This window comes from Budorcas taxicolor, chromosome 12 (assembly GCF_023091745.1).
Source record: "Budorcas taxicolor isolate Tak-1 chromosome 12, Takin1.1, whole genome shotgun sequence".
Taxonomy (NCBI): domain Eukaryota; kingdom Metazoa; phylum Chordata; class Mammalia; order Artiodactyla; family Bovidae; genus Budorcas; species Budorcas taxicolor.
In genome coordinates, this window is record NC_068921.1 from 85,102,026 (window position 1) to 85,126,909 (window position 24,884).

Consider the following 24,884-nt stretch of genomic DNA (forward strand, 5'->3'; position numbering starts at 1 on the left):
CACCGTCCCAACGACGTAAGGATGGAACAGCATAGGTGCCACCTTACATGGGGCCCCGGTCACTCAGCGAGGAACGGGAAGCTCCGCGAGACGTGCGCTCCAGGGCACAGCCTCACTCTGAAAGGGAACGCACGCCCAACGTACCTGCCTCGCCCTTCTCTCCCACCGACCCTGGGATTCCATCGCTGCCGGGCTCCCCTTTCTGGCCGGCTGGGCCCGTGGGGCCAGGCTTCCCAGGAAGACCTCAAAGAGAACAGTCAGACTGGTCAGCACCCTGGTCTGTGTGGAAAATGCACCACCGTTCCCAACATGCTTCTGAGGAGCAGTTCCCACCCCCCAAGCAGGCCCGGCTTCCCGGAGGTTGCTCCTGAATCCCCTTCAGAAGGGACCACTGTGTGCTGACCCCCAAAAGCTGGAGTGAGCGGAGACAAAGCATATCCATCCATCATGCCCACCAGGAAAACTTGTTTCTGAAACCAGTTCCAGTCTAACTGGGGTGAAGACCTTGGAAGGCCCTGGAAGCATCCCCAGACGCAGTCTATTCAACTGGAGGAGGAGGTGTGACCCCACAGGTCATCCCGAGGTTGCCCAGCCTGACACCCCATGACCTCCCTCCACGGGCCCCCATGTGTCCTGAAATGTGGTTTCTACCTGCTTCTCCTTTGATACCAGGAATGCCATCCAGTCCCGGGAGGCCCTTGTCACCTTTCTCCCCAGGCAACCCAGGGCTTCCTAAAGAAAAAGCAGAACACCCAGTTCCCGTGACCGTGACTTTCTCTTTGCCACCCCTGGATCCCAAGCTTGGGAGAAGGCTGGCCCACTTACCCGGATAGCCAACACTGCCCGGGGAGCCTTTGGGGCCCGGAGCCCCGGGCATCCCTGGGATCCCCGTGCTTCCTTTCTCTCCCTTCTCGCCGGGGCTTCCGGGAAATCCTGCAAGGCCCTGGTCTCCCTGTGGGTGGAGATTGGGCCCATTAATGCTGTATCTGCCCCAGACACGGGTCTGGAGGCGCCTCCTGCGTACACAGGAGCGCAGGGACTACCGCCTGCATACACGTGGGCACGGGGACGACAGCGTGCATACACGTGGGTGCATGGCAGAACTCCACTTCTGGCTTTCTAAAGGGAGAATCGAAGCCCACTCTGGAAACAGAAGAGGAGCCAGAAACCCAGCAGCAAAGAGCAGCTGCCTGTTCTGCTTCTCCAATTCCTCCTTCGCTTCGCCCCATGATAACTTGCTGCTCCAGCTCTCAGGGATAACCTGCTGCTCTTCCCTCTCTGGGGGAAGCGGGGAGACCGTTCCGTTAGGATTCACTTACTGTGCGGAGCTGCTTACTACATAGCCTTTGGTGAGGGAGGGAGACAGGTGGGCGGGGCTTCCACAGAGACAGATGGGAGGGGCTTCCACGTGATGGGTGGGAGGGGCTTCCACAGAGCCTGGTGGGAGGGGCTTCACGTGGTGGGTGGGAGGGGCTTCCGCAGGCAGGTGGGAGGGGCTTCCGCAGACAGGTGGGAGGGGCTTTCGTGCGGGATGCAGTTACCTTCTCCCCAGGCCGTCCTGGAATCCCAATGCCAGGCAGACCTGCCTGCCCTTTCTCTCCTTTTGCCCCCTTGTCTCCAGGTAAGCCAGGAATGCCCTGCGGGCCGGGGATGCCAGCCACACCTTTTGGTCCTGGCATTCCTAGAAACACACACAAGGGAGGCAGAATGTATGGTTAGCCGGTGCTAGTGGAGAAGGAGGCCGGAAAACACACATCCCTCGTTTCTCGGGCTGTGCGTCATCCAGGCAGGTGCCAGTCATCCCGCCCGGGAGAAGGACGCTGGGAAACAGCCTTCCTGCCTTTTAAAGACAGCCACATTACAAGGGAAAAGGAGTATGTTAACCGCTCAGCCCATGCCTGCTTTCCCAACAGCATAAAGCGGCTTCCATGTCCTTTACTGTGATTCACTATCCAAATGAATCAGAGGAGGCGTGACGCAGGTCACGGAGAACAGACGCGTGCCTGCTTCCACGACTGATATGAGCAGTCAGACTAATTTAGAAATACGTGCCCACAGCAGCTGAACATTCACATCTTAAACAGACAGTGTGCCTCTCACAGGCCTGGGGAGGAGCCGTGAGACAGGCCTGCTGGCCTGACTCGTGGCCCCAGGAGATTCTGAGAAGCCTTGGCACCCAGACCGTCTGCGCCTCTCAGCTTTCTGTGCCCTGCCTCCTCTGTGGAAGCTACCATTGCAGCAAATGTCAGTGGCAGAGTGTGGAAGCCAGCTTAGCACCGGGGCAGAGGGCCCAGGAGAGTCTTCTGAGCTGATGTCAGGAGAGCAGGAGCCTCTGGTGCTGAGAAAACTCAGTGGATAATTAATTGCTTTTTTGATGGATCCAAATAGACACACCTGGAGGAAGTCCACAGCCTACCACCCATGTTCATCTTGTTAAATTGGGAGAGCTTTTGTCTGTTTTTTTAAGCCACGGTCATAGGGTCAGCCAAATACCCACTCTCCCTAGGCAAGAGGTCTCACACGAAGATGTCAGTCTGTGTAGACGACACTTCTCCCTGGATTACGTCCTCAGGCAGTGGGCCTCACGTAAGCCTCGCCCCAGCAGCCCGACAGGTGCCACAGGCGCGCCTGGAAGAAGCCCCCTTTCCTAAGCCCCACGTACCTGGGAGGCCCATTCCACCAGTGGATCCTTTGGGACCAGGAAGTCCCGGAGCACCAGGGATCCCGCTCACACCTGGATCACCTTTAGGTCCTGGGATCATGAAGACAAAAACCCAACAGGTCAACAGTCAGGAAAAGTGCCAGGTAACACCTCCCCACACGACCCCCTGCCGTGCGGGCGACCTTGGCCTTCCCACTGTACCTGGCTGCCCGGGGTGTCCTGCCTGACCGTCCTTGCCCGGTACGCCTGGGGTTCCCGGGTCTCCGCGGGATCCTTTATCGCCAGCCGGACCAGTCTGTCCTGTGTCACACGGGAAAAAAAAGAATGATGACAATCCACGCCTACTTAGAGCAAGCCGCAGAAACACAGGCTGGCCCGTCATCACGCGGGAGAGCTGAACGCCCGCTGACCCCTCCGCGCCCCGCTGGTGAAGCTCCCCCACGTTACCTCTCTCGCCTTGGTCCCCCTTCTCGCCCTTCATGCTGCCCATGTCCACCTTATCCATGGAGCCTGGCTTGCCGGGGAGCCCCACGTCGCCTTTGTCACCCTTGAAGCCAGGGTCTCCCCTGGGTCCTGAAGAGCCTGGGAAGCCGTGGTCCCCTGCAGAGAGAGAGAGGAGGCCCGGGTGACACGCGGCAAAGGGCCCCGGGCAGTGACCAGCGCGGCGTTCCTTCTGGCCAGTAGAAGCAACTGACAAACGAGGAACAAAGAACAAGCAGCCTCTCCGAAAGTGGCACTCAAGGCCCAGAGTCCGCATTGCCCAGAAGGCGACACCAGGCAAGCGAACAATAAAGCCATTTCCAGAGTGCATTACTTGCTAATACTTCCAGCATGAGACTTCAACTCTTAATTTAAATAGATGACACTTTTCTCTCCTTCCTAAATCCCTTCATGACTTCCGTTCACAGTGGTCCCTCAACTCTACATGAAGTAACGGAAGGGGAACTCTCTCCCATTCAACTACACAAATCACCACTTTTATGTCTGAGGTTCAAAGTCAATTTTTTTTGTTTAAAAAACAACAACAACATTATTTTGGACCAAATGTCATGATAGGAAATAAAAATTAAGACTTGTAAACTTGCTCTGTTTGCTACTTTGACTCTAAAGACTCAGTTCCTCTGAACTTGCATGATTGAAGATTCCACTATTTCTAAAAAAAACTCAATGGTGCCAACAAAGAAAACCCCCAAACCTGTCTTCTCTTTGGCTTTTTGGGAGGGCACAGGCTGTAATCCCCTGAATCATGAGTTACATGAGGGGGACTTCTGGACCCCTCGCTTGACCTTCTTTCCTAGGTTTCCTGGGATGAACTACAACCTACAACGATTAGAGAATTTCCCACAAGGCACTGGGGCCCAGACATACACAACAGAAGCTTTTCCGAAGTCACCGCTCCTTACCTTTGGCACCCGGCAATCCTGGCACGCCCGCTGGTCCTGGCGAGCCGGGCTGCCCCGGAGTCCCCATGACTCCCATCTCTCCCTTGGGACCTGTGGCCCGACAGAAGGAGCGTGAATGTTGGTGGCGGAGGCCGAATGAGGGGCGTGAACGAGAGCCGGGAGGCACCTCCCGAGGCCCAGGTGGGTGGAGCTCGCAGTCACTCACCTGGAATGCCAGGCTGGCCGGGGGAGCCCTGCTGTCCAGGAAGGCCAGGCAGCCCCGACTGCCCCGTCAGGCCGGGGAGCCCCTGGGACCCTTTGTCTCCTTTGGGGCCCGGCATGTCCAGACCTGGGAAGCCGGGGAAGCCTTTCTCTCCTTTCACTCCAGGGGGGCCTGAGACGGGAAGAGAAGGGGCGTCGGCGGGACTGGCAGGGTGTCCGGCGGTGCCCTGGAGCCCGTGTGCCCGTGACTTTCTGCAGAAGGCCTGTGGCTGTGGCCACATCAGGGCAGGGGCCAGGGAGCTGCTCCCCCTCCTCAGACAGTGGTGTGTGGGGCCGCCGCCGGGCACGCCCTGTCCCAAGACGAAGCTCCCTCTGCCCGCGGGGCGTCGGCAGCAGGCTCCTCCCCGGCCCTTCCGCGGTGGTGAGACTCAGCCCAGCGTCCCCCGCGCGGCTCTCCCTGGCTGTCCTCTGCTGCCCACCACCGTCTCATTTGACGATGGCTATAAAGGCAGAGGCGGCTTCCAGACGCGGACTCCCGTGTTACCCACGACTCACTACCCCTCCTGTGGAAGGATCAGACAGAGGCGCCCATCCTTCTGAATTAAATAAAAAAGGTACTGACTATACAATAAAGGGGAAGTGTCTTTGGCACATAAACCAAGTTCAGAGAGAGGAAGAGAATGGCATCCGTGACTGTGTGTGTCAGTCGCTCAGTCCTAACCAGCTCTCTGCGACCCCATGGACTGAAGCCCGCCAGGTTCCTCTGTCCATGGAGTTCTCCAGGCAAGAATACTGGAGTGGGCTGCCTTATCCCTGCTCCGGGGGATTTTCCTGACCCAGGGATCAAACTTAGGTCTCCAGCTTTATAGATAGATTCTTTACCATCTGAGCCATCAAACGTGTATCCACAAAATAGAGCTGTATCCACAAGAGAGCTGACTCTTCCCCTCTGAGCCACAGATTGTGAGTTAGGGAAAGGGGGCATTCTGGAAGAACGCTGTATCACCTGATGACCCTGGGGGTCCCTGTCCTCCGGGGGGGCCCATTGCTCCAGGGGGGCCGATTCCAGGGACTCCCGGAGCTCCCTTGGGGCCTTGCAATCCAGGAGGTCCTGGGTCACCTGGACGGGGAAGAAACAGTGACCACATCGCACAGGGACACGGCCGTGTCGGGGCACAGCACCCACCACACCAGGTTCCGGGAAGCCGTCCAGGGTTCTCGTCATTCATTCAACAACCATTTACGGGACCTAGCAGGGGCTCTGAGGCCACAGGATAAGCAAGCCCCTTCCCTGCCACCAGCTGGATTTGCCCGTAAGACGTTACCTCTGAGCCCCTGGAGGCCTGGGGGGCCGATGGCGCCGTGCTCTCCAGGAACGCCCGGTCCTCCGACGTTTCCCTTCTCCCCGGGGGTGCCAGGGATGCCAGGTATCCCAGGCAGGCCTTTGAGTCCCGGCAGACCGACTCCAGGCTCGCCCTGGAGACCGAAGCACAGAGAAGCCGGTGACCCTCTGAGCCGTGGTCTGTGGGCTGTCACACCTGGCGTGCACTCGGGGAGCTCTTCTGCTATCTGTGGCTTGGGCCACGGAGGAGGCGCCTAAGGACCCCGCAATGCTCAGGGCAGTCCCCGTCACGACGAATTACTGGGCTCAAACGTCCATATCACAGAAGCTGAGAGAAGCTGCCGCCCACCCTCCTGGGGGCTTCATGTTGCTTTCTTCCTCCACTCCCGGTAAGACACACGTTGCACACTGAGACCCAGGACGCACACGGGCCACAGCACAGACGGGAAGTGGGAAAAAAATGCAGGACTGTGTGCTACCCCATTTGCTTGGCGTTTCCTGTCTGATGCTATTTCACATAAAACACGCTGACCCAACACACCCCGTGAGGTTAGCAGCCCGTGGTCTGCGTGCCCAGTTCATCGCAGCGACGTGGACGGCAATCTGGGGAATGCTCGATGCATACCTTCTGGCCAGGTGGACCGGGGTTGCCAGGTAAGCCGTTGAAGCCTTGACGACCCGGATTCCCAGGAGGTCCAGCGTCTCCAGGTAAACCATCAACGCCTGTTTGGAAGAGTCAAAAAAAAAAAATCAGTGTAAATCAATGTAAAATACTATTCCCGACATCCTCCACTTCTTTAACCTGCTCAGAAGAACTTGAACAGACTTAAGGGGGTCAGCAAGGAAGATGAGACCACGCTGGGCCTGGTGGGGGGCAGCTGGGGGCAGGGACCACTCACGGCACTGGCCACCCCCTCCTCTTTCTCCCTCTGTCCTGCCCCTCCGTTCCTTGCCTTCTTTGTAAACGTTTTTTCCTATCTGCTCCCTGCAAACACATCACACCAGTATTTGCAGACTGGGAATGGCTATTTAGACTCTGGGGACTCTGAGTGAGGTCAGGGGGCATCCCCTTTGCCTGGTTAGAAAACCAGCCCGGATCTCCCAGTGCAGACCTGCATCTTTAAAAAAAAAAAAAATCCTTTGGCCACACCACACAACACACGGGAACCTAGTTCCCTGCCCAGGGATTGAACCCGTGCCGCGTGCACTGACTGAGTGGAGTCTTCGCCACTGGACCTCCAGGGAAGTCCCCGAACATGCACGTGAGCAAGACCCCTCATGAGGCCCCAGGAGGGCTCACCTTTGGGGCCGGGAGGCCCAGGAAATCCAATCCCAGGCTGGCCGATGGCGCCCTTCTCTCCGGGGAGGCCTGGCCTTCCGGGGCTTCCAGGAAAACCTCGGTCACCTGCGGCGGGAGAGGCCGGCAGTCAGAGGAGAACAGAAGCGCTTTTCTGGGGGCCCCCAGGTGAACCGGCGAGAACCCTAAGGGTACCTTGTGGCCCCTGGAAGCCGGGGGACCCGGGAAGTCCTTCTGCTCCAGGGGGGCCGGGCAAGGGCACGACTTTTCCCGCCTCTCCCTTGGGACCTGGGGAAAGAGAACAAACGCGCGGTGTGAGGGCCGCAGCCTCGAATCTGGGAAAGCAGCCCCGTCCACACGCCTCCCTGCCTTCCTCCCACCAAAGCCTGTCTCACAGAGACCGACCACCTCTTCTCCACAAATGTCCAGACTGACCCGGACGTTCGGTCGACACAGGCATCCCTTACGTGTCCAAAACAAGAGTCACGAAAAGCTGAAAACTGCACACACAGAGAGCAAGGCGACCCCGGGTCACCACCCATCCAAGTCAGGACCCTCTGGCCGGCCCCCTGAGCATCTCAGACAGGACTGGCTCTCAGCTGCTCTGAGGCCCGTCCGCTGGAAGTCATCTTCAGGAACCGCTCCGGGGGTGACGTGAGCTGGGTTATTGCCAGCAGCCCAGAAAAGCCCCCTTTCCCTCTGCAAGCTGGGAGGGGCAGGCCCAGCCCCTGAGCGCCCGTGCCTGCGAGGACCACTGGGTGTCAGGATTGAGCTGTGTCAGGGAAGGACCATGGGCCTCATCCCCACTGAATCATAGTGTACCTTAAAGAATTCAGGAATAAGGAGGCCCTCCTGAGGGCGGCCGGCACTCTCGTTAGCTACAGACTGTGGGAACCGCCGGGGTCTGACCCCAGCACATCTCTGCTATCAGCTCTAGGGCTGGGAATGAGGCTTTTACAATCCTCAAAGTAAACACAGCTCTGGCCGATCAGAGCAGCTGGGTCTCTAATCCCAGAGCTGCCGGGGTTGGGAAAGGCCCAGGGACCTTCCAGAACGTGGACGACCGACAGCACCGCTGGCTTCCCACCTTCCGGAACCTTCCCATCCTCTCAAGACCTATCTGTGTGTACCCCACTGGCTTTTCTGATGATGCTGGTTTCTGGCCGAGAAAAAAAGCTGATTCCTATCTACACTCTGCCAGCGTTCAGATTCGGAGAAGGTAATGGCAACCCACTGCAGTACTCTTGCCTGGAGACTCCCAGGGACGGCAGAGCCTGGTGGGCTGCCGTCTATGGGGTCGCACAGTCGGACATGACTGAAGTGACTTAGCAGCAGCAGTGTTCAGATTCGAGAAGCACAAAGAACACTCGAGACGGTGCTCCGGGAATCAGGAGCAGGACGGCCCCTTCTCCAAGACCGAGGGGCTTCCTAAGTCAAGCCCAGGACGTCCTGCCCCGAAAGGAATCATAAATGAGACATTTCTCAGGTCCTTGCTAAACAGCAAACAAGTAAGTCCTAACTTAAGGCCAAGTAACCGGTGATTACCCAGCAATGACAGCAGTAATAAGCAACACAGCCAGCTGGGTTCGGACTTCCATCAAAGGCTGTGGGCATTTCCTGCAGTACCGAGCTGATGGATCTATACTGTGCCTTCACAGGGAGATGGCGGCTCCCAGAGGGGCCGGGACTGATGGAACTTGGGGCTGGACACTGGCTCGGGATAGTGGGCAGCTCTTCCTGGAAACTCTGACCGTCCACTGCTGAGTCACTGCGCTCCTCGGGGTTTCCTGGTCACACCACTGGAAGCAACCCCGGCCACCTTCCACTCACTTCTCCCACCTTTAAGACGTCTCAGTAAAGCTCACGTTCTCTGTCCTCTGTGTCCAGGTCACTCCTGACCTCTTTTCTAAGTTTTGCAGGCAACCATGTCAGTGTCCCTTTCTTCTCAGCTGTTGCTCAGTTGCTAGGTCATGTCTGACTCCCTGAGACCCGATGGACTGTAGCACGCCAGGCTTCCCTGTCCTTCATCTCCTGGAGTTTGCCCAGACTCAGGTCTATTGCGTCAGTGATGCCATCCAACCATCTCATCCTCTGTCGTCCCTTTCTCTTCCTGCCCTCAATCTTTCCCAGCATCAGGGTCTTTTCCAGTGAGTCAGTTATTCACATCAGGTGGCCAAAGTACTGGAGCTTCAGCTTCAGCATCAGTCCTTCCAGTGAATCACAGTCAGCTAACAGGTCAGTGAGCAGCTACTGTGTGCAGGCCCCGGGGAGCCCCCTTCCCTGCGGTCCCCGATGATGAACCAGGGATGGCGATGCCGTGGAGCACATCCGTGGGACCCCTCACACGGCCTGCCCCCCACGTCCTCTGCTGACGCCCAGGCGGTGGGCTCTGGGAGGGTGGGAGCTCTGGCTTGCTGCCTCTCTGGCCACTTAGCAGCATGTGCGGCGCCCAGAGCAACACGAAAACCTGTCAGGTGACTGAAGCTAGCTCGGAACTAAACAGCCAAGTCGATGTGGCTGTGGACCAGTCACTGAGTGGGTGCAGATCAGCGGAGGGGTGGGGAGGACGTGGTCTGGGATACACAGAAGCCAAAGCGGGCCACTCATCGGGGAAAAACGGAGCACGGCCTTATGCTGTTTTAACATCCACATAAAGGGCTGATTTTCGCTGGCACATATGGCATGTGCGTGCTGCGTGCTAAGTCACTTCAGTCCTGTCCGACTCTTTGCGACCCCCTGGACTGGAGCCTGCCAGGCTCCTCTGCCCATGGGATTCTCCAGGGAAGAATACTAGAGAGGGCTGCCATGCATGGCATAGTTATTCATAAGGAAATTACATTAAATTCAACTTCTTGTCATCCAGATGCTACACATGTCACCTGGCCCAGCTCATAAAGGAAGGGATGACATGCGGGAATGCTAAGGAAGGGCTTGTCCAGGCCACAGTCACTCTCCTGGCAGGACTGAAACCAGACCCACACCCGCGCATGGCTGAGCCCAGGATCCTGGTGCTCTGGGGCAGCACCCGAGAACCTCGGGCCTCACCTGGCTGGCCTGGGGCCCCAGGGTTTCCTGGGAAGCCCATTTGTCCTTTGTCACCAATGGGGCCAATCGGGCCGAAGCCTGGAGGCCCCGGAGGGCCGATGTCGCCACGGCTCCCGGGGAATCCGACGCCTCCCGGGGGGCCACGCTCCCCTTTCAATCCTACGGAACCCTGGAGTGAAAAAGAGAGCGTTATCAGCAGACATACCAGCGCTCCGAGCAAGCGCACATTTCCCAGCATCCGTGGTAAAAGAGTGACCAGGGTCTAACGTGGCCGTGCTACTTATTTACCTCAACCCGTCAGCAAAGGTCAACCTGCAGTTAATCAGTGAAACCAGCATTCTTCCATCTCAGCAGAGCAATCACCCTGCCTGCCTCCCCCCAGACCAGGGCACACGCCACAGAGGAAGGCATTCACCTCTGGAATCTTCTCTGAAAGGGTGACTTGAACGCCATTAACTTTAAACTTCATCTCCCACCCAACAGGTGGGCACCTTTTCAGTTCCCCCAGATCCATCAGAAGACAGTGGCCCCCTTATCATCTCATTGTTTAAGGTGAGGTTCTCAGCTCCCGAGTTTACAGGCCACAGCTTTCCCAGGGGACGAGAGACGAGTCTGTCTACGACAATGACCCCCGAGTGGAAACAGGCAGTTAAGACACCAGTGCCTCGTTTATCTGCATATCCATCCATCAAGCACACCTTCAGAGTCTGGGAATCCACCTACCGGGGAGCCTCTGGGGCCGGGAAGGCCCGGTTGGCCGTCTCTTCCAGGGGAGCCCGCTCTGCCTGGCATGCCGGGCTGGCCTGGTAAGCCGGGGTCTCCTTTGTCTCCCTTGAGCCGTATGTCGAAGTAGATCTCGCCGGGCTCGCCCTTGGCTCCCGGCTGGCCCATGAGCCCTGGCGCACCTTGAGGACCCTGCAAGAACAAAGCCTTATGATGCCCCCAGCAAAGACGCTCGTCCAGAGAGCAAAGCACACCCAACAAGGAGCCAGGACGCCTGGGCAAGTGGGAACAGGCGTAGGTTTCCTCGTTCCCTGTCTGGGAGCCAGCCAGCAGTTCTGTGACCAAGCCCTGAGCTGACCTCACTGCCGTATTGCCCTGAAAAAGCCTTTAGGAGGGATCGCTGACGGGGGCAGGCACAGAAAAGCAGCTGTCCCCAACCCATGGGCCAGTCCCCGGGGACTTTCTTGCCTTTCACAACCGCTAACATTGCCCAGAACAGGTCAGCTCTGACTGGCAGGGGCTGGATTGCGACTCCCTGGGCCCAGGAGCCAGAGCCGGAGCTGGGAACAGCCACGTTCTCCACGTCTGGCCAGTGCTGAAATCAACGCAGCTTCCCTTCCTCGCTCACAGCCCTAATTCCGGAAGAGATGAGAAGGGGCAGGGCACCTGGGCAGAGGAGATGCCCGTGGCGAGCACCCAACCAGCTCTGTAACTGCAACGCTGAGCCGTCAATGGAACAGGAGTAAGTTTCCCAAGAGACTATCTCTCAGCTCTTGGAAGGCAGGATCCTCAAAGGAGGCCCACACCCCTGGAATGTGCTTCCTCCAGCCTCCCAAGCAGAGGGAAGAGCCAGGACTTCCAACGACTGTCTCAGCGAGCTGCTCTCTGAGAGGAATCTGCAGGCTGCCTACTCACTAGGCAGATTCGTGCGGCTTGAGCCCCTTTTTGTAAATTCCCTTTGAAATGGATTTTGGATGTCTGTAAACCACACACACACACATGCACACACACACACATGCACGCACACACCTCTGTGTCTATGTGTAACCTGTGCTCCTCAATGGAGGGAGCCACAGGGCAGGGAGACACCCAAATCCACACAACCTTTAGGCGGCAACACGGCTCCCATTCCCCACAGGCCTGCGAGGTGTCGCACCCCTGACTCTTACCCCAACTCTGCAGGGAAACTGCGGGAACGGCTGTTCCGCAGGTGAGGAGCTAATATTTAGAGAAGGTCGGTGATATGTCCAGGACTGCACGCCAGAAAGTGTTGATTTCCCGCCGCAGAGCCCGTCCTGGGTCCCCCCCACCCCGTGGGCCCCGAGTAGTAAGGTGTTATCGCGGAAAGCCTGCCTCGGACACAGACGTGGGAGCTCGGCTCGGAGGGGTTCGGGAGCTGGCACGCTAGGGAGGCATCACCGTGGGGCTGACATGTGTCTGCTCCTCTGGCCTCCGAGGAGTCAGATGGTGCCAGCTAAGCTGTGGGGCAGCTGCTCTGCCCAGACGGGCAGTTACCCCTTCTCAGAGATGCGGCCGAAGCCAGCCAGGGCTTCTCCAGAAGTCGGGAGGGGGCGACAGGGCTGTTCTGCCCACTACTCTAAAAACTTAACATTAAGCCTCGGTCCCTTAGTCCCACAGCCACACTTCCAGGACTCAGTAGGCACCACCGGCCAGGACTGCCCAAACTGGACGGTGCTGACCGAGGAGGTCTATCCTGGCAGAAAGCGCCGCTGGACAGACACCGCTGGCCAGAGCTGGCCCTGGGCCGAAAGTGCCCCTGGGAGCCGAGCACGCTTCGCTCAGCTCTCCTGGGGGATCAGGGAAGACGCTCAACCTACGCGTGCTGGTCCCCAGAGGGGCCACGCAGTATTTCCACCAGCCACACGCTGGGAAGGTGAGCAGGGATCAGGGAAAACTCATCACTTGGTTGAAAGCTGCTGTGGTATTTTGTAGCGTTTTCTCTCCGAGTTAATTTTAGCTCCCGTGAATCCTTCAGTTAGTTCAGCCGCTCAGTCGTGTCCGACTCTTTGCGACCCCATGGACTGCAGCACACCAGGCCTCCCTGTCCATCACCAACTCCCGGAGCTTGCTCAAACTCATGTCCATTGAGTCGGTGATGATGCCCAGCTAAACTCAGAAACCTCTTCAGAGAGACCAAGGAGCCCTGTTCCCATGTTAGCACAGTGCAGCCTGGGGGCCTCCCTGCTCTCAGGGACATTCACTGTCTGCTCATCTCTCCACTAGCTTTTCAGGGCTTTGAGGGCAAGACCAAGGCTTTCTTTCTTGTCTCCGTGTGTCCGTCTCCAAGAGGGAGATGCTGGAGGAAGGACATGCTGAACCAGCAACATCCATCAGTAAAAGACAAATGCCAGGGTAAGGAATTACAATCAGTGCAGATCTTCCCAAAACAGAAGCACCCTCTTACGTTATGTCGACGATTCACAGCTTAGAAATACAGTGCTCTCTGATACTATGAGCACAGGGTGGGAAAAATACAATTTTTCCCCCCATACCGATGACCTCGCCAGGCATCAAGGGAGAAATCCAGGGTTTCTTTGAAAAGTGACATTTACAACCCAAGGACGTCTCGTGTGGTTTCTGTGCCACAGACCTTCTTAATCCCAAATGATTTAAAGGTCTTTTGATTCTTATCCCTTAAGATAAATACTGAAGAATCAAAAGCTGCCTTGGTGGTTCAGCATCGGCTGCACAAACTGGAGATCTGACGACTTGTGCAGTCTTCTTCCAAAGAGTGTGCCGCCTTGGGAAGATTCAGGAGACGTTCCATCCAACCAGCACAGGCCATTCCCAGTGACCCCAGACCTGCTGGCGGCTGGGCTTCAGCATCTCAGAATGGACTCTGCTCCCCAAAATCAAACTCTCAGCCTTCAGAGGACATGTCTCAGAAACGCTACCCTAGTTAAGTGCAGGATCAGAGGGGTTTCCACTGGAATCGACTTCCCAGCTGGCTCTCCTGGTCTGCAGAGCCTCTTTTAGCCTCCAGCCAATACGAAATAAGGGGACCACATTTTTGAGCTAGTTTAACCATTGGAGCTGTGATACTGCATCTAACAAAAGGAAAACCATTATCATCTCAAGCTATTTCCCCAGAGAACAGTTCTTAGAGGTGTCTTCCCACTATCCCAAGAAAGGAGCTCTGGCGGACAAGGTACAGGGATGTGCCTTTTTGCTGTACATTTTCTGCATTTTTTCTTTATCATGGCTTCTCCTCAACCATCCCTTCCTTTTTTTCTCATTTTTATTGGGTCTGGGGCTGGATCTAGGGGCGGGTGTCTGAACTAGGTTCCAGGCAGACTCGAAGCAGGAAGTCTTTATTCCAGAAAGGCCGAGAAGATAAAGACCATGTCCAGACGCTGTCTGTGGCCTTCAAAGTGGTTCCGACTTTGATCCCCACCACAGTCAGCATTCCCAGCTTTGTGAACTTACAACTTATTTAGAAATATTTTAAACAATTGCGACTTCTAACTCAGCTCCCCAGGCACCGGGGAAGTTCTGGAGAGCAGAGGCCCATGATCTGACTTCAAACGGAGAAAACCACTGAATTCCAGCTGTGTCATTCCTATTTCAACTCACTCTTGGCCTGGCCCACTCTTATAGAACCTTCCAGAAACATCTTTTTAAACTACAAATGTAATTTGTACACCAAAAAAGAATAATGCTAAAGATTTAACGTTCAATTTAGCACAAAAGAGAAATGAAAAGAAAAAAGCAATGCAAGAAATTGGAGAAGCTGGTTAATGCTTACTGAACTTAGAAGAACAAAGACAATGTAAGAACACACCCTACAGGTCTAAAAGCTTTAGCAGAGAAGCTGATTCCACGCTCAAAAGTCATGTCCTTCAATATTTAAGATCGTTACTATAATTTCCTATTCAACGACTCCTTTTGAAACAAAGCAGGAAGGTTAAGAAACTGATACTCTGTTTAACTGAAAGATTTCGCGTCCTGAGATGGAGATATGGCCTTTACAGGTTTGAAAAAGCATCTTTATAATAGATGTTGGTGATAGGAATTTTCAAAATCTGTATCTGCAATTATGAGAGTAAAGGAATAGCTCAGATTTCCAGAAGAAAACAGGTCAGGTCGCCTCCATCACCATAGAAACCATCACTGCTGAACTTACTCACTGAGGAGCTCTAGGCTGTCTGGTGTAGGATGGATGGTCATGCAGAAAGCCAACAGCTCACCAGCGCAGCTTCTGGCATGACCCTTGGTGGCACCACTGGCTGCAAGAGCCTCTAGAGGCCCTGTGGGAAAGTGCCCACCAGCGCTGAGCCACACCTGGACACAGGTTAAGTGGCAGCTGAATTCTGACCAGGTGAGAAGACCAGCAAGTTGGGATGAGGGTTCTGGATTCAATGCTTCAGCCCACTGTCAGCTCAATCAGTCAGGAAGGACATGGGGAGTAATTCTAACTGTTCCACAGAGCAGTCCTTTACTGGCTCCCAAATAAAGCAAGAGTCCATTTGCAGGTGTAAAAAGATACACCTTAGCTGGTTTGCTTGGTGGCAACTTCTAACACATACAGGAACTCAGACTGGTTTACTTACAGGCGTTCCTTCCAGACCATCCCTGCCGGGTAAGCCTCTGTCTCCCTTGGCCCCTGGTTGTCCTGGGAAACCTTTTGTAAGAGATGGAGGAAAAATTCAGCACATTGTTGATAAGACACTTTCTAACAGCTCAAAATACTTCCTTTTTCTTCAAGATTCAAAAGTGCAAAGATTTTTATACAAAGTGGATGATGTTTAAAGAATCTCAAGAGAGTAATGACCAAAAAAAATGCCTAAAATGGGCTCAGAAGTGGGTAAGTGACCCTGGAATGCACACCAGGACCCCTGACTCTGGATGGCTACAAATTCCTGCCCACCCATCCAGGGACCACTTCCGCCAAAGCAGGCAGGGACCTCCTCTGAGATGAGGAAGGTTTCAGAGCTGTGGACCCACCTGCTGCTACCCTTTCACTAGGAAACCTTTCTGACACTGAATGTGTAGGCCATCTTGATCGTTTTCGACAAAATGGATAAACCCCGGAAGGGCAGGTCCACTTCTCATCTCTTGCTTTAACGCTGATGCAGACCATCTGGTCAGGCATGTAACATGCACTTCACTGTGAAGGTTCCGACCCACTGAAGCCAATCCCAACCCGGTCCCTTTCACACTGGGGGTCTTACCTATTTCTCCGGGGGGTCCCTGTGGCCCTGGGGGCCCACGAAGCTCTGTTGTGTCACAGACGAGGCAGCTGTCTCCTTTTTGACCTAAAGAAAGGAGACACGGGCTATTATGCGGAACGAGGGAGCAGAAAGCCCTGTAGCACAGCGGCAGCGCAGGAGAGGCACCGTCCACCCAGGGCCCACTCAGGACGCATCCAGCTGCCAGCGGCCACGGGCCCGACATGGGGCCCACCCTCTGCCCTCGGCACGGCCACAGGCGACCATGGGGACCCTTCCAAGGAGCCCCATTCTTCTGTCCTGCAGAGGGACAGGCCCTGCCTCAATCCACAGCGATCCAGAACTCCACTCTGCTCATCAGCCCGAGACGACACGGCTGCATCCTTCTGTCTTAACTCTGAAACTCCCCATCACCTTTTTCTCTGGCTTAGCGTTTCTTAGGCAACTGCCCCTCTAACTCCGGGACTTTGAACCTGTGTTCCAGGCTGACAGATGACACGGGGGACTAAAAAGGCACAAAAAGCAAGAGCTGACCTGACACGGAGGAGGGACGACCAGAGGAACCCCAGAGCTGGAAGACGGGAGGACACGCCTTTCTTTGGAAATGCGAACCTCTTGCCTCTTGATCTTCAAGCTACGCTAAGGCCTTTGGGATGTCTTGGGGCCTTTGTCCTAAACCTCGACTGTATCTAGGGTTCTGCACCGTACATGGTTGTCAAAGTGCTGAGACGTTTTCCAGGCATTTGCACGTTGAACTTTAGAAGAGCGCAAATTCTCTGCAATCTAAAGCCAGACATGGGGCCCGGAGGGATCAGTCTTATGGAGGCCACACTCTCTTTGTTCTGGGCATTAAGAGCCATACTGTATAAATACCAGAACATCCTTGGTTTAGCCCACGCTAAGGCAGGCCTGTCTGTACAGAGATGAGCCATCGTTCCCAAGATTGTGAGGGGATTATGCTGAGTCCTGGGCTGGCATTACAGGCCCTTGAGAAGGTTAAAATAAAACAGAACCGTGGGTGGAGTCGGCCGACCCGCCACCTCAGAGCTGCTCACATTGATTAAGGGAACTAAGACAGGGGTGTGAACATCCTGTGTGCACGCTTGTGATCGGGCTGACGGCTGGAAAGATGTGCATTCCTGGGGAATGGAGTCTCAGACTTTGAACCAAAGGACAGCACAGAGCTATCAATCTGGGAATTTAATCTACTGACCACAGGGAGGGACTCTGACTTCAAGGCCCCCGTTGCCTCCCCGGTGATAACTGTCTCTCCAGCACCCAGTAATCTCAGCAGGGCCATCGGAAGGCGCGTCTCAGGAAGGGACTTTGAAGAGAGCTTCAAGTGAAGAATGTACCCACGTCCGCCCAAAGCCGGTACATATGAAGGAATGTATCACACGTCCAAGCAGTCACCCTTTTTTGAACGATTAAACCTCTTACCTTTTTCTCCAACTTCGCCCGTCAACCCTGGCTGCCCTGGAATTCCGGGAGGACCCTGGTCCCCTGGCGGCCCAGGCTGGCATTCCACGAGTCCATCTGAAATGGATTTTTAACAATTACAGGATCACGCCCACCAAGCTGAAGCCAGGTGTTCTCACCGACTCTTAATTCAATCTCTGTCACAAAAGAACCTGTGTTTAGGCTGACAAGTACTAGGAATCCAGCTGTGATCTGGACAAGACACAGTCCCAGTACATTAACTTGTAAAGCGCGGCCAGCACACAGAGCGTCCGTCCGTTCCCCGTCACAAGCCGTCACAGCTAAAGTTTCTACTTTACGATTCTAACATGTATTTCAGCTCTTGAGCCTTGTCCTGAACCTTATTTCATATTATCTTGCAAAGTACACACCCGCATCCTTACGACAAAGTACACCCCATCATCCTTACAGATTCAGAAACTGAGGCTCAAAGAGTGATGGGCTGTCCATATCCTACATCTGTGAGGTCAACAGAGACCTGAGCAACTTTATGCCTTTTTTTCCTGCTGAGCAGACTCACAGCGAAGTGCTCATTATTTCAGAGGTGCAGACTGCCCATGGGAAAACACCCCTAATTGCTCTGATTCAATCCTGAGCATCACTGATGTGAAAAAGCATGAAACTGAACTGCAGTGACCCAAACGCCAACGGTTGTGGGTTCCAGCAAAAAACACTGTTACCTCTGGACACACAGTAATAGCGTTAGCACTTCCTTCTCCAGTATCTTTGAAGGAAAAGGTCAGAGCGGGTGATTAAACTCGGGGCTGCACCGGCCACTCGTCACGAGCGTAGCCCAGACATCCACGGCTGCAGCTCCTGCGTCTGCAGCCCACACACCAGCCCCATCTGTGCAAAACTCTCATTTATGGAACCACCACCTAACACACTGTGGTGTGCACCACCTAATTTGCACACCTTGAAAAAGGCGACTGGGAAACTGAGAGGGTATATGTCACAACGTATTCAACCCCCACGCCCCACACAATTCTCAGCGGGGAGAAGGTCACGTCTTTCCCTGAGAGGTGTTCACATTTCAGAACTGGCAGAATACTAAGAAAAGGCTCGGGACTTCCCCACGCTGGCTTCTCACCAGCCTCTTTGCCAATCACTCAATTTAAAACTACACCCCCCGGCCTGCCTGCCCGCACCCCGACCTCGGTCTTCCCCTCCCAACGTCGTCTCCTCCTGAGTCTGCAGCCCCAGTTGCTACCCCATCCGCTACTGAGTCACTTGGTCTCTGCCCCGTGGTGCGCGGTCCAGGAGGTCAGGACTGTCTCGTGGGCTCTGTCACAGGTCTCAGGGCGGCGCCTGGCATCGTAGGCACGCTGATGTTTGTCGAATGAGCAAGTGACCAAGGAATGAGTGATAAGCACCCAAAGACCCTTCTGGTGCCCACAAGCTTCTCTCAGAAATGCAGAGAAACGTGCCTTTGTGCTGCGTGCCCCTAGGACTTTGCTATTTGATCTTCATTCTCTATGTTTCACATCAGAAGGGGCGGGAGTCCCCGTGAAGTCACTCTCGACCCGTTAACGAGGAGACACGCGCCGCTGGGTTCTGGGTTCCCAGTGAGGGTGCCCATCTGGAGGCACTCGTGCCATCCAGGGCATGTCTGGCCTCTGCACAGGGCTTCATCCACGAGAAGTCCTTCCGTGGAGCTGGGTCTGCCCTCCGGGAGTCAACCACGGGCACCTCCGAGAGCCCCTTTCAGCAGCCCGAGGAGCCACGCTGCAGGCGCTCTGCTGTGCGCAGGCTGAATGGGGTCAGCTCAGCTCCGGGGCCGTTAGCTCAAGTCCCCTGGAAGGTCCTGACACTCTGCACAGGCTGGAGTGTAGACCCAGCCCCCTGGGCCGTTAGCTCAAGTCCCCCTTGAAGGTCCTGACACTCTGCACAGGCTGGAGTGTAGACCCAGCCCCCTGGGCCGTTAGCTCAAGTCCTCTGGAAGGTTCTGATACTCTGCACTGGGGCTACTTTGGAGCCAAAGAACCCCCTTCACTGAGTCAACAGGTTCATGCTCTGTGCTCAGCTTTGATGGTGGACAGATGGGAAAAACCTGGTAAACTACCGTTCGGATTTGAAGCCACTTACTATATTACCACACAGACAGAGCAGCCCCTTCTGGGTGTGTGTGTGTGTGTGTGTGTGCACGCGCGCGCGCGCGCGCGTGCATGGGCGTCGTGTGCATGCGTGTGTGTGCATGTGTGTGTGCACATGTGCGTACGTGTGCGTGTGTGCACACGTGTGGGGGGGGCGTGCACACGTGTCTGTGTCAGGACCAGCTTGCTCCCCACCTTCGGATGCAGGTTAAGCCGGCTCTGGTCCCTCTAAGCTGGGGTCATTAGTCTATGTTCCGCATCCTCTCTGTGGCGACTAACTTGGCAAAGACACCCACGTGAGATGCAGAGAATCGTAAGTCGCTGGACACCCGGCCTCTGGCTCGGCACGTGAACGCGGGCACCGCCCCCCCAGCCTGCTGAGCCCTGCCTGCACCCATCCTGGACGGGACGCCACGCGGGACACGCCCACAAGGTACTCACTTGTGTGGCCCGGCTGCCCAGGGGGCCCGGGGGGCCCGGGGGGGCCGGGAAGCCCGTCCCTTCCGCTGGGTCCCGGCAGCGACGCGCCCGGCAAGCCCGGTTCACCCTTCTCTCCTCTGTCGCCGGGGAAGCCGGGGGCACCAATCAGCCCTGGAGTTGGGAAGCCTGGAAGCAGAAGAGACCCTCACAGTCACAAAACGACACCAAGTCTCACGATAGAATCGCTGGTTCCCTTCGCTCTGTTCCTGGGAGAACGACCAGCAGACCACCGCTGAACGCGGGCTGCTCAGCGAGAAGGGCACCAGCTGTCACACGTAAATGCAGCTGGGCCAGGGCTCCCTGCGAAGTCCCTGCGAGGCGCGGGGGTTCCCTGTGCCCGCTCTCAGATCTGTGCGGCCCCTCAGCGCAGCGGCCCCAGCAGGCCAGACAGAAGATGCTCCATGCCTGCTCAGAGAGGAGAGGCGCAGAAATGCAGCTTGGCGGAGCCGCCGCAGATGGCACGCAGAGCAGGTGGGAACTGGGCCGGAACCAGCCGAAAAGGAGTCAGGACGGGGAGGCGGCCCTGGGGAACAGCACGATGCCGTGGTAGTGGGCGGAGTGAGCGCGGGCGGCGAGCTCAGCCCCCGAGTTTTGTGGGGGCAAGATCGCAGGGGCCTGCGACAGCCCAGAGGGGTCTGGACGAAGCGCTCGGGACCCAGCGGTCCAGGCGGCCGCAGGGGAAGTGACTGCTGCTCCGGAGAGTGGACAGCCAGCCTCCGAGAGGGGCCGCAGCAGGAGGGTGGACAGGGAGGTGACCCTGAAGAGCTGGCCCAGGCAAGAGCAGAGTGGAGCGGGGAAGAGCTCCCAGGAAGGACGGCCGGACCCGGACCCCAGCCGTGAACCTAAGCCCGGGTGATCCGCAAGAGGCAGGGAGGCTGGCAGGGAGGCGAGGGCCTCTGCAGTCAGCAGAGGGCGGCGGGGCAGCCTGAAAGCGAACAAGGCCAGGGCAGCTTCAAAGACGGTTTCTAAAAACCACAGCTTGAGATGTTAATGGGGCCAGATAACAGGTCTGAGAAAGCAGATTTGGCAAGAGACAGGAAGTGACCCGTTCGCTAGAGCACCTGGGAGGTCCAGCAAGCTTTCTGGCCAAGGAGCAGACAGGGGTGGGATAGATGAACAAGAATGATTTTAAGGGTAAATGCCCAAATTTTAGCAGCAAAAAGGTATGCAGGACGCTGAAAGCTAGCCTTGAGCCACCGCTGCTGTGAATCTTCGATGGTGTGGATAGCGGGGCGAGGGCGAGGGGGTGTCTGTCCCCGTAAAAATAAAGGAAGGGGCTCTGGGAGAACTTTCAACTTAAGAACTGTCAGGAAGGGAAAAATAAAATAACAAAGAACAATAAGAATTAAGAATAAAGAACAAACACAACCAAAGCCTCAGGAAGACTGTGAGCGCTCTGTGCGGGATCAATCCCGGGGCACGCGGGGGCTCCAAGCCGCGCAGTTATTACCTCTGCTCTGTTCCAGGCCTGCAGTGCAAACAGCAGGCATCTGCGCTACAGAAGCGCAGCCCCCAGCCTCCCGACGACTCGGCCCGCTGGAAATGCGAAACTTGCACACAGGCCCAGACTTAGCATAAGCTCAGTGACGCAGGAGTCTCCCACGAAGCAAGATTAGGGTGATTAGATTAGTTAGAAGAGGTTTCAGCCTTGAGTCCAGTCTCAAGCCGAGGCATTCCAGACAGACGGCAAGGAAGAGAGAGGATGCTTGGGGCGGGGGTGGGGGTGGGGGGTGGTGGGGGTGGGGGGGGTGGGGGGGGGCGCGCGGGGGCGGGGGTGGTCTTCAGAAAGGCGACCATACCCCTGGGAGCGTTGGAAAGGCAGGCTGTTAAGTCAGAGCCAGGGAGAGGGGAAATGCTAACATGCAATTTACAAAGCAAACTCCGTCCCAGGAGCACACCTTGTTTTCAGAGCTAGAAAAATGTGCAACAACATTGCTAACCATTTTATGCAAGTATCAAACCGACACAGAGGATAAACGTGTTCAGAATGGAAACAGCATAGAAAGCGGACAAATACTCTTAAAAAATCAGTTACTGACGCTCACCTGGAGGGCCTGGCTGGCCTGGTATTCCTGGGAAACCTACAAGGAGGCAGAGAGAGTGGGACAAACTGAGCCTGGTTCACTGGAGGTGTGTGATGTGAATTTCTGTGCTGTGGGTACCCATGGTCCCAGGAACAGGGAAGGCGCGGGGGGGTGGGGGGAAGGAGGAAGAAAGGACCTCACCTTTGGGACCTGTCTCCCCTTTCGCCCCTGGGCCCCCTGGGTACCCGGGCTCTCCTTTCTCTCCCAAGGGTCCTGTGCCAATAACCTGAATTACGGAAGAAAAGATCATCACACGGCCCGGCAGGGGCTGGGCTGTGCGTTACAGCACAGACGAAGAAACACAGCTTTTATTATTTCCAGACACGTGAAAGCAGAGAAGTGACGGTGGGAGAGGAGGGGGGGCGCGCACGGAGGAGAGAGCCAGTGGTCTCCGTGCCATGAACTCTGCCAGGCGGTTCTGCTTCCTTTCGTAATAATCTGCTTTACCAGTGAAGGCAAGTTAGAAATGTATGAATTCTGAGGCTTAGGTATGGACTATCTCAATGCTCACACAAGCTCCAAGAACAGACTTCTTAAAAGAGTATTATCACAAAAGTTGCCTAAAATTTCCTCAGGAAATATGTAACAGGAACACTCAATTTTTTAATTGGAAGAGGTCAGAAGTAGGGACGCTTCTTTAAGGCCCTTGGACTATGAGACAGGAAAAAGGCTCTGTGAGCCTCAATAACAGGAGGAACCAGTTCACCCCAATTCTGAGCCGCCGAAACGCGAGGACAGGGGGCCTGCCGCCCTTCAGATACCGTTCCTCTGGAGCAATGGATGGCCTGCTTCCCTGACTATCTTTTTCCTTACCACACCTTTCATTTACATTTCAAAATGCGTTGCTAATATTGTTATCCACGTGCCACTCTTTTTCATCTTCGTTGTCAAAGATAGGCAGAAAGTGTCCAAATGTGATAACGAGTAAATACCGAACACCGCATGGTACAAAACACAAATCATCAGTTCAAATTACATGCACCCCCCACGCCAACGTCATCCTATGGAGGTCGTGGAGTGTGTGGCTAAGGTGACGGGTCAGCCCGTCTCCTCTTTCCCTCTTTTCCAACCGCCTCACAGACAGCAGACCCGGGTGGACGGGTCAGCCCGTCTCCTCTTTCCCTCTTTTCCAACCGCCTCACAGACAGCAGATGCCACCGGTACTCACAGTTCCAGGCAGCCCGGGAGGACCTGCTTCACCTTTCTCTCCCTGAAAAAGAAAACAACTTCACTTGTATTTCTTTAATTATAATGGTTGCCTGGAAATGCAGTCTAACCCCCTGGACCACTAGGGAAGTCCTATACAGTAGTTTTTTAAAAAATAATAAAAAATAGATGAAAAAAAAGATATGAAAGCTTAGGGTAGCTAAATGTATTTTCTTAAAGAAATCATTTTAGTTGAGGATTTTAGGTGTAAGACTGTCTAAACCTGCATTGAAAGTCGTAATAAAAGGAAACTTGTGTTTTTCCTTTCCCTTTAAGTTCCAGCATGACTTGAAAACATCGGGTGGATAAATTCTTATCACTCTGAGGCTTAATTTAACATATATTAGATGAGAAACTCAAGAAATAAATCCTTTTATATGTAATGTTCTTATGTACGAATTATAATAATACTTTTAAAAGTCTTAAGATATGCACATTATTTCATAAAGGCACATTTTTTACTTACTTTGCTTTTTTTTTTTTCATTTTTTTCCTTCTAAGCTAAGGCTTTAAACTTGTGTTAAACCAGAATTAGCATGCTTTCATTTTTCTTATTTGAATACAAGAAGAGATTTTAGATAATCACGGGACTTTAAACAACTCTTAGCTACTATATTCTAAACAAATTTACCTTTTACAGCCTACAAGAATTGCCTTTCTCATAAAGTTACAGCCTTAGAGAAAGATTTCTCCGTTTGTCACAGGCTTTGCTAAGCAAACCCTGAGGTCCTCTCCCTACTGTTAGAGATGAGTATTTTCAATCCAGAGATGAATATTTCCAATCCATTTCTTATTTTAGTGGAGATTTACATTACCTAGTCTCATGATTCAAACAGAAAAATAAACCCACACACAAAAAATAAATAAATAAAACCACAGTTTTCTCTGAGTATCAGATTGGCAAGTATTTGTTTCAGTTCAGTAACAAACAGATGTCAGATGGAAGGCTAATGAAGCGTTCTTTCTTCTGAAGCCAATTTTATCTCATATGGCAAAAGCTTCCCCAGAAACGGGTCTAAACATTAATTCCAAGATTATACATTTTAGGAATTTATGGTGGGAAATGACCAGACAAGTATTTTTCTGATACTTAAAATCAGAAAAACATGGAAAAGACCCAAACACCATGCAGAAAAAGGCACAAGCATCCCAAGTGTCGACGTATAACCACACTTAAATGCTGGGACATATCCTCACATGTCACCAGGGGAAAAGCCAGCTAAATCATGCTGTCCCATTTTTCAAAAGCTCATGTATATGTGTATACATGGGACAGTTATGAATTCTGACCATTTCTGAGTGAGTCGTAGAAAAATTACCCAAGTTTTCTTTTTCTATATCTTCCTGCATTTACTTTGTTTCATAATTGGGAAAAAGTAATCTACTCCAAAAAAAAAAAACCCACATAAAAGTGGAACACTTTATATTTTTTCTTTAAAAACACATGCACACAAATAGAGCTACTAGGTTGTGTTTTCCCACACGGGACACACGGAATTTCCATTCTTTGAGAGCGTGGTCCTTTATTCCAGGAAAATCTTTTAGGTTGAGCAAGATAAAGGCAAAACACAAAAAGAAAGTAGGGTCGCCATTCACCTTTAAACCTTCTCGGCCTGGCTGTCCTGGGTACCCTGAATCGCCCGGAAACCCCTAAAATGGGACAGAAAGCAACAACAGTTA

General features: G+C 54.3%; 1 protein-coding gene across 1 annotated transcript in view; it reads right to left on the bottom strand.

Annotated features, from left to right (window-relative positions):
* The window catches only part of COL4A1 (collagen type IV alpha 1 chain), a 127,541-nt gene that overhangs the window by 18,167 nt on the left and 84,490 nt on the right, over positions 1–24,884 (bottom strand). Inside the window, exons 17-40 of the mRNA XM_052650294.1 lie at positions 24,801–24,854; positions 23,167–23,208; positions 22,140–22,224; positions 21,960–21,995; positions 19,876–20,040; positions 17,303–17,398; positions 15,866–15,949; positions 15,245–15,315; positions 10,674–10,865; positions 9,951–10,119; positions 7,101–7,193; positions 6,909–7,013; positions 6,234–6,331; positions 5,592–5,742; positions 5,273–5,386; positions 4,271–4,438; positions 4,066–4,155; positions 3,110–3,262; positions 2,864–2,962; positions 2,663–2,752; positions 1,542–1,681; positions 826–952; positions 652–732; positions 145–243 (exon numbers count right to left, since the gene is read on the bottom strand). Of these exons, the coding sequence (XP_052506254.1) occupies positions 145–243; positions 652–732; positions 826–952; positions 1,542–1,681; positions 2,663–2,752; positions 2,864–2,962; positions 3,110–3,262; positions 4,066–4,155; positions 4,271–4,438; positions 5,273–5,386; positions 5,592–5,742; positions 6,234–6,331; positions 6,909–7,013; positions 7,101–7,193; positions 9,951–10,119; positions 10,674–10,865; positions 15,245–15,315; positions 15,866–15,949; positions 17,303–17,398; positions 19,876–20,040; positions 21,960–21,995; positions 22,140–22,224; positions 23,167–23,208; positions 24,801–24,854 (2,602 nt within the window). The remainder of the gene's footprint in view (positions 1–144; positions 244–651; positions 733–825; positions 953–1,541; positions 1,682–2,662; positions 2,753–2,863; positions 2,963–3,109; positions 3,263–4,065; positions 4,156–4,270; positions 4,439–5,272; positions 5,387–5,591; positions 5,743–6,233; positions 6,332–6,908; positions 7,014–7,100; positions 7,194–9,950; positions 10,120–10,673; positions 10,866–15,244; positions 15,316–15,865; positions 15,950–17,302; positions 17,399–19,875; positions 20,041–21,959; positions 21,996–22,139; positions 22,225–23,166; positions 23,209–24,800; positions 24,855–24,884) is intronic.